Here is a 17,253-nt window from a genome sequence, read left to right as displayed (position 1 = left end):
CTCTGACATTCCCACTTTAACATAGATCCTTATCACCTCACACCTGGAATATTGGAATAGCCTGCTGGTGGATTGCCTGCCTCAAGTCTCTCCCCACTCCAATCCGTCCTCCATTCAGCCTCCAAAGTGATTTTCCTAAAGTGTAGGTCTGATTATGTCACACACACACATACACACATCCCACTCAATAAACTCAAGTGGTTTACTACTGTCTCCAAGATCATATAAAAAAAATTGAGATGAAAAGTCCTTTTCATAACCTGGCCCCATCCTACCTTTTCAGTTTTCTAACATCTTACTCCATGCCATGTATTCTTCGATCTAATGACTCTGGATTCCTCGCTGTTCATACACAAGACAGTCTTGGGTCTGAGTATTTTCTTTGGCTATCCCCCATCCCCCTCTCTCTCCTCATCTCCAACTACTGATTTCCTTGGTTTCCTTTAAGTCTCCCCTAAAATCCCACCTCTATAAGAAGTCTTTCCCCATCTCTCTTAATTTTAGTGCCTTACTGCTTTTAATTATTTCCTATCTTTCCTTTATATAACTTGTTTGTACATGTTTGCTTGCTTTCTCCTTGATACAACAGTGAGCTTCTTAAGGGCAGACTGTCTTTTGCCTTTTTTTTTTTTTTTTTTGGTCTCTCTAGGGCTTGGCACCTAGCAGGTATTTAACAATTGTTGATTGACTAATGAAATAGCCTTCTGACAGTTACTTCCAGGAAAACCTATTCCCCAGACAGGCTGAGCTCCAAGTGCCACAAATCACTACATGAGGATCTTTTGGAGGCCCTAAAGGGAATGGGGCTTTTTCTGGTTACTGGAGAGGGGTCCTCAGAGGCAAATAATAAGGCTTATCTGTTTGAGAAAGATTGATCACTTGAAAACTTTGAGAAAGTCTCAGAGAATTAAGAGTGGGACCCTTTTCTCCCAGAGTAGGTATAGCAAAAAGCAACCCACTCAGACATACTTTATGAGACAAGAAGCAACTAATTCCATATTATCAAATTCTAGCAGTGAGGATTTTCAGTGATTTTCATCAGCCCAGGCAGTTTGGATGGTAAAATCTGCCCTGTCAAAGGCTTGAGTGTACCTAAAGCCAGTATAGATCAAGGGGATGCCCTGTATAGTTTGAGGAGCAAAGCAACAAAAACACTCACAGTGTCAATTCAAGACAAGACAGTGACCCAGAGGCTATGGCTTCCCAAAGTTGGATAGAGCAACCAGATTCTGGTACATTGAGTGATATCTAAATTCCTGAAAGACTGCAGCAGATTTGTACAGACTTTTCAATGTATTGTTAAGTTGTCCTGTTGTTTGTTTCTTTTCCTTTCTAAAAAATGCTATTTTTTATATGGAATGACTCCTAGGGAGGGAGATGGGAATGACTTTGTGGCATAACTATGGTGATATAAGAAATAGAAAATATCAATAAAAATTGTGGTTTTTAAAAAAAAAAAAAGAGTTGAGGGGGCTACTAGGTGGCACAGTGGATAGAGCACCAGGCCTGGATTCAGGAGGACCTGAGTTCAAAACTAACCTCAAACCAGACACTTGACACTTACTAGCTGTGTGACCATGGGCAAGTCACTTAACCCCCATTGACTCATCAAAAAAAAAAAAAAGAATTGGTACCATCTCACATTTTATCAGATTGGCTTATATGACAGAAAAGGAAAATGGTAAATGTTGGAAGGGATGTAGGAAAATTGGGACACTAATGCACTGTTGGTGGAGTTGTAAACTGATCCAGCTCTTCTGGAAAGCAATTTGGGACTATGTTCAAAGGGTTATAAAACTATGCATACCCTTTTGTCCACCAATACCACTACTATGTCTGATCATAAAAAGATCATAAAGAAAGGAAAAGGACCTATATGTGCAAACATAATTATAGCAACACTTTTTTGTGGTGGCAAAATATTAGAAATTGAGAGAATGTCCATCAATTAAGGAATAGCTAAAGAAGTTGTGGTATATGATTGTAATGAAATATTATTGTGCTATAAGAAATAAGCAGGCTGATTTCAGAAAAACCTAGTATTACTTACAAAATATGATGCAAAGTGAAGTGAGCAGAACCAGGAGAACATTATACATAGTAACAACAATATTTTATGATGATCAACTGTGAATGACTTAGCTGTTCTCAGCAATACAATAACCCAAGACAAAGGATTCATGATGGAAAAATGTTCTCCATATCCAGAGAAAGAACTGACGGAGTCTGAATGTAAATCAAAGCATACTATTTTCCACTTTCTTTAGCTTACTTTTCTTTTGATCTGTGTCTTCTTTTACAATATGACTAATATAAAAATATGCTTTGCATTATTACACTTATATAATCTATATCAAAATGCTTACCATCTCAGAGAGGGAGAAGGTGAAGAAAGGAGGTAGAAAATTTAGAAATCAAAATTTTAAAAATATGAATGTTAAAAATTATCTTAAAAATAAAGTTCCCCCTCTTTCCTCAAAGAGAGAGAGAGAGAGAGAGAGAGAGAGAGAGAGAGAGAGAGAGAGAGGGAGAGAGAGCGCTACTGATTCCTGAATCCTGACACTACAATATCTTCTAAGTAATTTTAGCTTTCTCTAAATGGGGTAGTCCTTCAGGAATTTAGACCAAAAAGTAGAAAAGTATCTGAGGACTTACCAAGGAAGAAAAGGAATTAGCCAAATTAGAAAGAGTAAAGCAAGTGTTAAATAGTCCCAGCTTATTTCAACTTTAATATAAGGATTCTTGTTTAATTGTGATGGTATTCAATATTACAGAATCTGATTACACTACTTCACTTTGGGAATTATAGCAGAACATACTGTTCAGTTGATCTGAACAGGAAAAAAAAATAAGAAGAGCCATTTTAGAGTATAATACTGACATACTGCTAAAAATTGCAGTTGGGGGAAAAATAGGTTCACTGAACATTCAATGATTTATTTACTTATTTAAATGAAGAATGGCTCTGTTGCATGCAAAATCCTGGCTTAGAATGCAGTTCTTCTGTAACTTATTCTTCCTTTAATGTTTCTTTTGATGAGGACTAGAAATGAAGGCAATATTATATATAGATTGAAAATATTATTTAGAAGAACCAGATTTTTGAATGGAGAAAGTATGCTATTTATACATACTTTCTAAATTGAGAATCTCACTTTAAGAAAGTATGATAGGTAAAAATTTAAATTACAAGGCAGATAATTTGTATTGGAAACAGAATAGTCAGATTTCCTTCTTTAGTCATTTCTTTTGTTGTCTATAGGATAAAACACTTCATTAAATAAATGTGTTCCTAAAATTATGTATAAACAATCAGATTCTTAGGCTGGCAATTGGATATAAAATTATTACTGATTCCATACATATGTGAGGTCTGATTGACAAGGAGATGAAGAAGTTATCTGGAAACAAAACAAAACAAAACAAAAAACAAATAGATGAATGAGTGAAAATAAAAGAAGCATGATAGATTGAAGAGAAACAATGGAAAGTGGAACAGAATCTCTAAATTTATACTTTGTTGGATGATAACCAAGATAATTGTTTTTCAAGTAGTAGTCTTGTCAGACAAATCCAAATCAGCCTACCACATTTGAAGAGCTAAATTTATTAAATTGTTCAGTAATTGGCCTGTTTAAAGAGTTCAGTGATCAGATTCAATGTGACTAGTTGTTCCTACATAAAGAAGGACTTCTGATCTGTCAGGTTGACAAGTCACTGAAACAGCTAACAAAGGAGAATGGGCTGTCTCCATCCTTTAATAGTTTCCAAGATAAACAAAATAATAACTTGTCCTGGATAGCTTAGCCATTTCAATGCTTGCAGGCAAGGATTTATCCAAATAAACCCTCAAAATTCCATCCAGTCAATTAATGTTCTTGAATATTTTAGTTATACATATATGGAAATATTATTTTCATTAAGAGCAAGTATTAGGGATTGAATTAACCAGAGAATCTATGTAACTACTCACTTTATTTTAACTATATAAATCTAAGTGAGGAAAAAATGTATGTGTGAGATTTGCACAAATATTGTATATGTATAAACCACATATGTATATGCATATTCATATATATATTCCCACGTATGTGTATAAATAGAATATTTATTAAGTACTCACTATGTGCCTGACATTGCTAAATGCAGAGGATTCAAATTCAAGCATGCAAGATATTCTCTACTTTCAAGGAACTTACATTCTAATGGATGAAGACAAAACATGAAGGGGATGTAGAAAGTGGGGAGGGGAAGTATTGCCCCCCTCTCTGACCTTTTCCCCATTTGAATTTGCATTGCCTTATGTCTACCTAGAGGGTAGGTCCTACTCTTGCACATATTTGTGGGTATTTACTTCTAAAACCGTTATTCACAAACTCCTTCTTAAAAGAAATCCTTGTTCAGCTTTTGCCCAGATGAAAAAGCCAAACTCATTAAGTTAAAAGGATTTTATTCTACATGCCAAGGCAGAAACACCTTGGGAGGGCCAGCCTCCATTCAAGTTGTGCTCTGCTTTTTTTATGGATAGTGGTAATCATCTTCCATATTTGGTCAAAGGTATTTTGATTGGATCACATAATCACAAGGAGATGGGATTAGTACCTCTCAGCTCCACACTAAGTATTTTGATTGGTCCATGTTTCAGATAAGAAGATGGGGTTAGGGAGCATGTGCCACCACCATCTTATGCAGGCTACCTGCCATGTATTCAAAGTTAAAAATAAGTTTTTTTAAAATAAAGTCACCCAAACTGATTGAGCACAAATAGCTGACTTCCCAAACTGCCAATTTAATAGCCACAATTAGTTCAAAGGAAAAGAATTTACTAAGATGTCATAGTAAGAACAGTAGCTATAAAACAACATCTCCTTGTACATTTGGTATGATAGGACCCCCGTACCCTTTTCATTTTATGGAATCCTCACACAGATCAATCAATTAATAAAATGCTGGGGATATAGAAAACAGGAAAAAAAAAACCCAAAATAACAAAAACAGAAACAGCCCCTGCCCTCAAAGATTTTATAATCTATCAGATGTTTACTCTCTAGTATGTGGGTTATGCATATGAATATTCAGGATCTGCTTCTCTCCACAGTGTGAAATTCAAGTGCCAAGACTAGCTGTATCTCTCTCTTGAAGCCATGGCCACATCTTTTCTTTGCCAGAAATCTCACTCCTAGGCCTTTTGCAGCAGCCTCACTGCCTCTTTTTAACCTTGTCTTGTCTGTCTCTAGAATGTATCTATATCCCCTTTGGATACAGTGACTCGTATTCATTGAATAGCTCCACTTCCAAGTTCGACTGCCAACGGCGAGGAGGAGGGGAAGGATGAGGAGAGAGAATCTCCTCTTTTCCCCTGTCCTTCCTACCCTGACTTGTTCATTCTCAGAGATCTGTGTGCTTACTCAAATGTTGACTCATGACTGAACTGGCTACATGGTTGAGGAGCTCAGGTTTTTAAGGGCCTTCCTGTAGTGTGGCCAATTTTTTTAACCAGCCAATCCTAAATTGCCTGTCCAATTCAATCAGAGAAAGTTTATCACACAATGAGAAGAGACTATTAACATTGAGGAACCTTATCCAGCTCAGAGTACTATCTTCTTTGTAACTCAGTCTTAGAAAGTTGCCTCTGGCTTCATGCAGTTAAATTACTGGCCTGGAATCACACCACAAGTATGTCCAAGTTAGATGGGAACCCAGTTCTTGAGCCCAAGGCCACTACGCTATCTACCTCATCATGTTTCTGTACACACACACACACACACACACACACACACACACACACACACACACTTATGAGACCTATACATCTATTAGTTTGAGAAATAACTTCTGAAGAGAAGTTGTGTAGTATATAAAGAGTTAGGGTTTTTTTCTTTTTTTGAAGGTTAAAATGTCACTGGAAAAAAAAAACAGATGGCATTTTCTTTTTATTACAAACTGCTCTTGGATACCATGAAAATAACACTTTGACTCCAGGGTTTTTCTATAACTTACTATATAAATGATGTGTTCCTGACCCCAAAAAGAGTTTCTATTTTATAATATTTTTCTTCCCCTCAAATAGTATATATTTTGCTTACTTTTTCATTTTTTTTCAGACAGCAGTGCCATTACAGTACAGAAAGGACATTTGTACACTTTTCTGGTGTTTAAGTCACTTCTCCTTCAGCTAAAAGTAGAACTGGTATTGATTCTCAATTTATAGTTTGCAAAAATAAATGGAGAATGAATACATGCCCTGTATAGTAATTGTGGTAGAGAGGGATTTAACATCCAAGTTATTGATTAGAACCTGCTTGCTTATGCACAATTGATTGTGAACTGCAGTTAGTTCCTTTTCTGAAATACTATGCACTTTTTCTATGGAAAATCAGAGACCTGCATGTTAATAATGGCACACTAATGTTCTGATACCTCTTCTACTTTCAATCCCTATGCAGTACTGCACCAATCAACTCGGGTTTCCATGTAGTTTTAAGAGCTGCTAGCATTTTTGTAGTTGTTGGTGATTGAGCATAATATAGACCTCCCTTCAATAGTGCAAGAAACACACATCTATCTGGGTCAGTACTACTTGTTACTTGAGTTTAAACTGAAAAGGCGGATGTCAGTACCAGTTCCCATAAATAGAAGCTCTAGAACTGTGGACCATGTATCAAGCTTGTCTCTGGAGTTAGCAGAAGAATTTAGGGAATGAAAGAAGTCAAGGCAAATAAGAGATGAAACTTAGAAAGATGGACGAAACATTAACAAAGATAATGCTATCACTGGGTTTGGAGGATAGAGAAGATCACAAAAGAGACAAAATTTTGATCAGGAATGGGCTTTTTGAAAATTGCAATAAAGCAGGGATGGGTAACCTGCAGCCTTGAGGTCACATGTGGCCCTCTAGGTCCTCATGTGTGGCCCTTTGACTGAATCCAAACTTCACAGAACAAATCCCCTTATTAAGAGGATTTATTCTGTAAAACTTGGACTCAGTCAAAAAGCCACACCCAAGGACCTAGAAGGCCACATGTGGCCTTGAGGCAGCAAGTTTCCCGTCTGGTAGGTGATTCCTTTTGCTTTCTTTATTTGTGGGTTCCAAGAAAATATAATTCTACGTATTAATCTGAATATGGTGCTTTTCCTTAACAGATAATTGTGATGATCAGCTGGTTTCAGCTTTGCCTCAGTCATCATTCAGTTGTTCCTCAGAGCTCTCTAGCAGCCATAGCCCTGGGTTTGCAAGGCTTAACCGAAGAGATGGTAAGTTTCCTTCCTTTGCTTCTATTGATTTGTACTGAATTTTTCCATTTTCGATCATTACATCATAATTTTGCAAAATCATAAGATTTTCAAGTATGAAATGCTATATTCTATGAAATATTGAAATTTAGATAGAATTAGGGAAGAAGCTTATTGGAATGTACTCATTTGGAAACCTTGAGAATCAAGTTTTACCTCTCTGACTTAGAACAGCTACTACTTTCATTGTGGCCATACTTGGGGAGAGGTAAACATAAGATTAGTTGGAACATCAGTAATATTACAAAACCAGGTTGAAATGATCACTTACACATTTAAACGCTGTTTAAATGCCTTTGTGTCTGCCAAGTTGGGCTGTGATGTTTTAGAAATTAAGGTTTTTAATTGCTATGGCAGCAATCCCAGTTACCACAAGTATGTCATTATTATGAATAGATGATACATGACTACTTACACACCCCTTGGTTTAAATCAGAGCTAGATTATTGAGAGAATAAAATAGATCTTTTAGATGTATGAATATTTCGGGGGAGGGAATCCCTAGAGTAAAAAAAATAATCTTTGTTTGCTCAGTTCTTATTTGGTTGATTTGATTTGTTCACTCTAGCATTGATTTTTGAAGGAATGGGATATAAAAATGTCTGTATGCTCCATTAGGATTATCCTGTATGTATTAATCTACCTTGCCCCTGTGGTAGTGTGGCTAACTGTGTGTGGGTATGCTTGAGATACAAATAAATTATTATGCCGGAGTAGAAATGCTGGCAGCACTCTCAAGGAAAGGCAGAAAACTGATGCATAGAAACTTCTTTCTCCTCACATTTTCTTGTAAATCTTTGTTTGGATTTTTGCTTTGTCCTTGTCACATTCTTCTTTCTTCCATCTTTATAACAGTAACAATAACAGCTAATATTTGTATAGGACCTTAAGGTTTGCAAAGCACTTTAGAAATATTTTCTCACCCTGAAAGGAATGTGATATTGTTATTTCCATCTTACAGATGAGAAAACTTAGACAAATAGAGTTTAGGGGTCTTTTCTAGGATCATATAGCTTTAATTAATGTCTGAGGCTGGATTTGGGTTTAGGTCTTCCTGATCCACGTTGAATGCCACCCAGCTGCCTCTTAACCATGTATCTATTGTATTCCTTCCTCATGCCTCTGTCATTAGATTGAGAGAGCCTTGAGGGCAAGGACTATATTATTATTTATTTCTGTATCTCCAAAGCTAAGCACAATAGAGGGTTTAATAAACATGAACACAGTTGTAAATCACTTTTTCTTTTTCTTTTTTTTTTTTTTTGTCTAGGCAATGGGGTTAAGTGACTTGCCCAGGGTCACACAGCTAGTAAATGTTATGTGTCTGAGGCTGGATTTGAACTCAGGTCCTCCTGAATACAGGGCCAGTGCTCTATCCACTGTGCCACCTAGTCACCCCACGTAAATCACTTTTTCTCCTTGACTCTTTGCCTTCTCTGTTTCTGTCTCCATCTCTTTCTTTCTCGTCTTTCTCTTCCTCTCCAGCTTTCCCTTAACAGTGCAATTGTTAATATTTGTTAATCACTTTAACTGTGATGAACATTATTCTGTCCACAGGATAATCAAGGCCCTCCTATATGACAGAGTTCTATTTTTTCTTTTTTTAGTTAATTTTTTTTGACTTAAATATTTTTTCTTCTTCCCTTTCTTCTTTTCCATTGGAAAATATATATATATATATATATATATATATATATATATATATATACATACATATATATAATTCTTTCATAAAAATATGCCTAGTCAAAGAAAATTAATTTCTGCATTGGCAATATCTAAATACAAAACATGTCTCAATCTGCACCCTGAGTTCATCATCACTCTGTCAAAAGGTATGTTTCATTATTGATCCTTTGAAATCACGGTTAGTCATTGCATTGATCAGAATTTTTAAACCTTTCAGGGTTATTTGTTTTTGTAATGTTCTTGTTATTGTATAAATACTTCCCTTGGTTATGCTCAGTTTACTCTGGGTCAGTTTATACAAGTCTATCCATATATTTCTGAAATTGTCTGTTTCCTCATCTCTTATAACTCAATAATATTACATTATATTCATATATCATCATTACTTTAGCCATTCTCCAATTGATGGGCAACCATTTAGTTTCCTTCTTTGTCATTACAAAAAAGAACTCCTATAAATATTTTTGTGACATGGATCCTTGTCCCCTTTCTATGATCGCTTTGTAGTATATAGGCCAGAGTTTCACAAACTGGGGAATACTGTGGGGGACCAGGAAGCAAGATTCTCTGCTTGGGGGAAGATATAAAGCAAAGATCAGAATTACTGTATGTGTATTTTTAGGAAAACTTAACATAAATATCCACTTAAATATTATATACATACTTTATATTTTATATCATTTTAATTTGTAAAAAATTTACATTTCCCTTGTTTAGCAAGTTATTCTTTATAACAAAGAATAAAAAAGAAAAAAAAAGCACCTCAGCAAATCTAAAAAGGGCTATTCTTCACTCCACAATCCCCAAATTACAAAGAAGTTAGGGAAATTATTTTTTTAATTTCTTCAGGCCAGTATATTATTATAATTACTCACATTCAGTTTTCTTTTACTGACGTTTCTATTTACTCACTTTATATTTTACCTTCTAAGTTCTATTTCCTATTACATGAGTTCATGTAAATCATTCCACATATCTTTGAATTGGTCATGTAAGGATATGCTCTGTTTAGACTAGCAAAGTTAAAAGTTATAAGGGAAAAGGGCAGAAAATATGAAATATGAAAGGAAAGCACTTTTAGTTCTAAATGAAACAATACCTTCCATTGAGTTCTGAGACTCTGAATTCAAAACTGTAATGCTGTGATGCATAAAAACTGGTGAGCAGAGACAATGAACTTGCTCCATGGTACAAACTATATCAGTATCTTTGACTTCAACCACTCATTTGCATAAGACATATTAGGAATCTGGGAAATGTACTAGGGGTGGGGAGAGTCACCATTACTTGGAATGAGGTCTTTCACTGAGAGAATTCAACTCAGAAGCAAAAAGAATATGACAGACTGACTGTAACTCTTATTTGTCCTTCCTGAAAGGTAAAAAACCTGTGATTCAAAGGCCCGAGTAAACCAAAATATAGGTACTATTATCACTCCTTTGCTAAGAGTCTCTACTTGTTCTGACAAAGTACAATAGCATTCAAGCTCACAAAATGTAATAACACCCAGCTGAGTCTGAAGACTAAAGTGATAGAGATTGTACTCACCCAAGAGGAAACTGAGGAAACCCAATGGATCAACTCATCTGTACTATGAAGGACATAATTGACCTGGGAATCCAGCCTAACTGAATAAAAGAGCTGCTCATCAATCTGACACCCCTGCCCAAAGTCAACTTTGCAAGGACTTTCTGAAGAAAAAAATCACATAAAGGCCTTACCATTCTGGCATTGTGAGTTATGTTGGCCACATATATTCCTTATACTTATCTCACAGTACCACATTTGTGACCAATGTCTCTGACCTAGACTCTGTGTTTATACATAGAAAAATATTCCCCAAGTTTTTTTGGGGGGGAGTAAATTAAGTTTTACAAATTGTTCTGGCCATGTCATTTGAATCAAAGTCTTCTGATTAATTATTAATTGGAACAACATACCTAGGTGTTCAGAAACTACAATAGAAGGAGTAACAGCTCACAGAATTATCCCTAGAACTCAGTCTCCCTAAGGAAGATTGCCAGTGCTATTGTGAGCCCCCCAAAGGAGCTCACAGCTATATTCATTATTTATTGCTTTGTTACATTCATGTACCACACTTTACTTAGTCAATTCCCTAATATCTACTTTATTTCCAATTCTTTGCTACAATAAAATGCTATTATAAAGATTAGATATCCATTTTCTTAATGAAAACAATTAATAAGTATAAGACCAATCCTGTGGATTCATTTTAAATGTCATAAGGTTAGGAACCATCCCATATTCCATATTTATTACATGTTTAAAATGTGTGTTCTTATAAAAATTATAATAATTATAACAAAATATTAATTTTATTTGAATAGAATAAAACACACTGAGAAATTTATTAGCACATGTAGTTTTATGAAAATTTAGGGACATGGTGTTATTTTGGGATTTTTTTAGTATTAAAAGGAGCATATGGCTATATAATATTTAGAAATCATTATTTGAGGTGATTGAGGCAATAGAAAACAATTACCATTTATCATACATTTCACAAGGACATATGTTTTATAAGTTATATTGATGATAGCACAAATGATATACTTCTTAAATTTGCAGATGATACAAAGCCTTAAAGAAAAACATAGTTTGACCACAAGGTCAGCTAGAATTCCTGGGAAAAAATGAAGTATGAGGTTTTTTTAGGGTTAGATTGATATTATAAATGAAATAAGAATTGTAGAGGGAAAAATGTAAAAGAAACGGTACTGTAAGAGAAAAGGAGAGTATTAACAGTTTCATATAAAAGGTACAAAACTTTATAGAATAGACCCAATGAATAATAGAAATGAACCAAACTGAAGTTAAGGATTCTGTGAGAAAACAAGTAATATTAAAATAAGGTCAAAAGACTAAAAATATTCCTACATTTTTCATCTAACAATTTGATTTCTCTTATACATACATACATACACATACATGCGCACACACACACACACACACACACACACACACACACACAAATAATCATGGACTACCTGAAAAGCATGACTGAAAAAAAAAAGAGCTTGGTTGCCTTATATTTCAACTAACTATGATGGAAAACTGGCCAGGGTTATTAAAATCAAATGGCAAAGTGAAAACAGATCACTTAGTTGCCTCTTACAAGAAGGGTCAAAATGAAAACTTCCAGAAATGTCTTAGCCAAAATCTAGAGCCTCCACATGTGAAAGAAAAATTGCTACTAGCAATCAGGAAAAAAAAAAGTTCAAATAATCAAGAATCACAATACAGATCAAACAAGATTTGTCAGCTACCAAGTAAAGAAGAAGAGAGTTTGGAATGTGATATTTCAAAAAGTAAGAGATAAAGGCTTAAAATCATGAATATATTACCCAGAAAAACTAAATATAACGGGGTGGGGGGGAGAGGGATAGCTTTACAAGTCAAAAACTACAGTTTGTTATTGTCTTCTATTCTGCCATTTTTTTCCAGTATTCTCTCTCTCTCTCTCTCTCTCTCTCTCTCTCTCTCTCTCTCTCTCTCTCTCTCTCTCTCTCTCTCTCTCTCTTTCTCTTTCTCACTTATTGCTTTAAAGAGTTTCTCCATTCTCTATTCATTTGTTACTATTTTTGTTTTGTTTTGTTTTGTTTGGCTTGGTTATCTCTGATTTCCCTCCTAATTTGTAACAATTTGATTTCTCTTTTAATTATTTTGTAGCTTCTTGTCATTGTGTCATGGTCTCTGGTGAACCCAGAGAATTCTCATATTCATCAGGGAATTTTATTTCATAGCCTAATGCCTGTATATTCTTAATCTCCACTTAAGTAGACATCTTTTCCCTGGTGTCTACAAACACATCCATGTCTACCCCATCATAAAAACAAAACAATATCAACAAAATGGTACTTGATCCTATTATACCTACTAGTTATCATCCTATATCTCTCCTCCCTTTCTCAGTTAAATTCTTGAGAGAACCTTCTAAAAATCAATACCTGTACTTCCTCTCTCTCACTTTATTCCTCTCACTCTCAATCTGACTTTTGACTTCATCATTTAATTGAAACTGCTTTCTCCAAAATCATCATGATCTTCTAATTGCCTAACTGTATGGCCTTTTCTCAATTCTCATTCATCTTAACCTCTTTACAGACTTTAATATTGTTGATTACTTCTTTCTCCTTAATATTTTCTCCTCCCTAGAATTTTCTGACACTTCACTCCCAGTTCTCTTTCTGTCTGACCACATCTTCTCAGTCTCCCTTTCTAGTTCTTTATCTATATCAGACTGTTAATCTTATGTGTCCCCCACAACTCTGACCTTGCTCTTCTTCCTGGATTGTTTCACATGCATGCATGTGTACATACACACATATACATATAAATATATGTATATGTATATGTATAAATATATGTATATTTAAATATAAATATATGTGTATATATAAGTGAGTGTGTGATATGTTTTCCCATGTAGTTTATGTGTGTCCCCATGGGTCTGTCTAAATGAGACCCATAGGGAGGCATGAATAAGATATCTTTAGGGTCCCCTCTGCTTACTCTTCTACAAGGGAGAATTTTATTCCTGACAGAAGGGAGTTGAAGGTTGGGGCCAGAGGCTGGCCACTCTACTCTCCTCAGAGAAGGGTTTGGGGGTAGAATTACATCTATTCACCCTTGTCCCTAAATGTTGTCAGAATAGGGAAAATAATTGTTCAAACTGAGATCCTGTTTGCTATCCTTTAACTAGGAAGGAGTGTCCCAAGTTATATATCCAAGGCTTGACCCTCTTCCCAACAAATGCCAGTTCCACAATGAACACACATAGCAAATATCAAATATATCTGTTAATCCAAGATGATAGCAAACAGAAATAAAAGAAAGTAAATAAGAACATGTACCAGAAAATACACGCAGTGAATGAGCTCTCCTGTTGGGAACAAAATATCTTAACTCAACAGTGAGATTATCACAGATTTCACCCAAGGAGAAAGTCCCCAAAGTCTCTTCTAGAGCAAACCGGGATTAGGAACAAGATTGAGGTACCAGCTCCTCTTCATGTGAGCTTTTGCCCAGATTCTTTTTTCTCCCTTCAGGGACATGAAGAGTATCTGGAATCATGTGTCCCCTCTCTTGAAATTTGAAACTAGAAAATCAGGAATTCATTTTTCCCAAACTCTAGCTAATTTTTCCCCTTACACAGACATGGCTTATAAATCATCAATCACAATCTGGTTACATATCAGTGTGAATACACATAAATGGGTGTATGTATGAATATGTGTATATACACATACATATTCTAGACACACAGAATTCATATATGTATATCTGCAGAATACAGGCATGTGTGTATATGTGTTGTATATTTGCATATGCATATACATATACATACAATAAATGGTTTCTGTGATCTTGTATTAATATGAATCTCTGAAATCCTGTAATCATACAATAATGTATCACAACTCTACTAACAACATTTCAATATAATTATTTTAATGAAATCTTTTTTTGTATTATGAAACAATGCTCAATTACTTAACAAATAACTTTTTTATGAAGATGTCACATAGTATATTAAACAATAGAAGCTATCCATCCACAATGAAAATTTCTTTGCCTTCCTTTCAAAGTGAGTCTTCTTGGGTACTCTCTGTGTCACATGAAATTTGAAATGAATTGTGAAGAAGGGTTACATTAAAAATAAGCAGGCTCCTTTGAGGATCTATATATCTACATCTGACTGTATCTCTCATATATGCATCCTATACATGTATATTTCCTACAAGTATATACATATGTGAATGTAGGAGTTTCCAAACAATGGAGTTCTAAACTTGTGTGCATGTGTGTGTAATATCGAGGACATACATAGCAAAATTCTACCTCTATAGAAATAATTTTGCAATCCATGTCATCAGTGTCATACCTAAGAATTACATTTAGTCTCGTCAGTTACTTATGGAAAGTATATTCTTTTTTATGGATACTTTCTTTATGAAGAGATTTTTTATCTCAACTTCAAAGTCTACTGAAAAGGGAAAACAATGCTTTTACAATCGTTTTCAGGTGAGACTAAGACAAAGAAATACAGAGCAGTAGTAAACAAAAGACTATGGCAAATGTGAAATAATATCTTATTTCATTTTTTTTTTGGTCACATCAGAGGTCTCTGGGCCCTTACTGAATAGAATAAAGAGAAACAAATACTCCTTTGGGATTTTTTTCCCGCCTAGTAGAGTAGTCTTCTTGTATTTCAGAACATTTTATACGTGTTCAATGAACAATAATATTAGACTCCCTTTCCTAGTTTAGTCTGGCACACATAAACATGTTAGACAAACTTCCATGATTTCCTAAGTGCATAAAATAAGTTAAGAACTAATTGGTAGAACAGTGGAGGGGAAATGCGGGAATGTGAGGGGAAATGAATAAATCTTATTCTCATCAGATTTGGCTTAAGGAGAGAATAACATACACACTCAATTGAGTATGGAAATCTATCTTCCCCTACAGGAAGAGGAAGAAATAAAGGGGGAAAGAGATAAAAGAAGAGGATGGTAGAAGGGAGGGCAGATTGGGGGACGGGGTAATCAGAAGCAAACACTTCTAAGGAGGGACAGGGTCAAAAGAGAGACTATAATAATGGGGGGGTAGGATGAAGGGAAATATACTTAGTTTTTCACAACATGACTACTATGGGAGTGTTTTGTATGACTACACATGTATGACCTGCATCGAGTTGCTTGCCTCCTCAGTGGGGGGGGGGGGAGGAAGGAAGAAAATTTGGAACCCAAATTTTAAAAACAAAAAATAAAAACAGAATCACTACTTCCCTTTCCAGAGAATGGTTAAAAAAAATCTTAATTGTTATAGTTTAGGCCATTGCTTCAGGGATCTAGTCAACAATACCTAAAGCCTTTGGGGTTTGTTTTTTCTCCTATTGTTATACTTTAATAATTAAATAGTACAATAGTACCTATTCATCCTAGCCTATATTTAGTAAAATGCAACATGTATTTCAGGTCATTTAAGTTACATATTATATTGAAATACAGGTACCAGTGAAACTTTGATTATAGAAGCATGATTAAAATGAGAGAGAATAGTATGATATCATTAATATGTGCCTGGTCTTGAACTTCATACATATGTGTTTGTGTGGGTTCAGTTACACTAGAGACTCTTTGGCTATGAAATTTTTCATGGACAATTTGAGCCTCTTCCTCTTGGCAAGAGTGGAATGAGTCACTTGGTTTTTTTGGAGGTGCACAAACTCTAGAGTATCATTTAGTGCATTAGAAGTAATTTGCCAAATGCTACACAAGTGGCAAAAAAAATTAATACTTTTCCAAAAAAGTAAGCTATTTGTTCCTTTCCCACCAGTAGAATGCAATTCATTATTTTAAACAGTTGCTTTCTTCTAATCTCTCCCTGATGTGCTGGGCATTAGTAATTATCTCAGCTTTTCCCATGACACCTTCCTCTCCCATACATTAAAAACAGTGGGTTGTCTAATTAGAAGATTGCTTGTCTTCTGCCTTTTTCTTTAGCTCTAAGGTCACTGGGCACCCCAGGATGCTGGCCTTAATATCTTATTTATTCACTAGACTGGTCCATTTACTTTTTGACTTGGTTACTTATGAATAAACTACTCCATTTCCTACCTTTCCATAGTATGATCTTGATTTCATGAGGGATGTCAAAACACTGAAAATCTCTAGCCTTCCATAAATTAATCTTAATTTAGATTTCCTTTGTGGATACTGCAGGGCAACAGGAGGGAGGAGGAAAAGGACAAAATACAAACAAACAAACAAAAACAATGAATTTATAATCAGGTAAGTTGATAGCAAAAGATAATTAAAATGGGTCTTTCCTCCCTCCCTCAACTTCATTAACATGCAAATAAAATTCATTAAGGTTGATATCTTGCTTAACTATGAACCATAAGAAAATGAACCTGGAATGAAAATGATTCTTGCTGATAGTTATATAAATTAATGTGTGACAGGTGGCGTGGGCTCGGTATGTACACTTATTGATGCTGCAGAAGAAATAACAATCTAGATCTGGCTTATTGTTCTGCTTTCTGCCACTTATAGAAAAGCCGCCTGCCACTGAGAGTGCAGTACATATTTTGGCCCCCATTAACAAGATCCTGAGAGAAAGAAAGAAAGAAAGAAAGAAAGAAAGAAAGAAAGGAAGGAAGGAAGGAAGGAAGGAAGGAAGGAAGGAAGGAAGGAAGGAAGGAAGGAAGGAAGGGAAGGAAGGAGGAAGGAAGGAAGGAAGGAA

At 35.2% G+C, this 17,253-nt stretch overlaps 1 protein-coding gene across 2 annotated transcripts in view; it reads left to right on the top strand.

Annotated features, from left to right (window-relative positions):
- Positions 1-17,253, top strand: part of CNTNAP4 (contactin associated protein family member 4) — a 582,938-nt gene that overhangs the window by 114,183 nt on the left and 451,502 nt on the right. For both annotated transcript variants that reach the window (XM_020976685.2, XM_020976684.2), the window contains exon 2: positions 7,144-7,254. In XM_020976685.2, the coding sequence (XP_020832344.1) occupies positions 7,144-7,254 (111 nt within the window). The remainder of the gene's footprint in view (positions 1-7,143; positions 7,255-17,253) is intronic.

Source organism: Phascolarctos cinereus, unplaced genomic scaffold (assembly GCF_003287225.1).
Source record: "Phascolarctos cinereus isolate Bilbo 61053 unplaced genomic scaffold, phaCin_HiC Scaffold_4;HRSCAF=312, whole genome shotgun sequence".
Lineage (NCBI taxonomy): Eukaryota > Metazoa > Chordata > Mammalia > Diprotodontia > Phascolarctidae > Phascolarctos > Phascolarctos cinereus.
The sequence above is the reverse complement of the archived record's forward strand: the minus strand, read 5'-3'. Positions and strand labels throughout refer to the sequence as shown.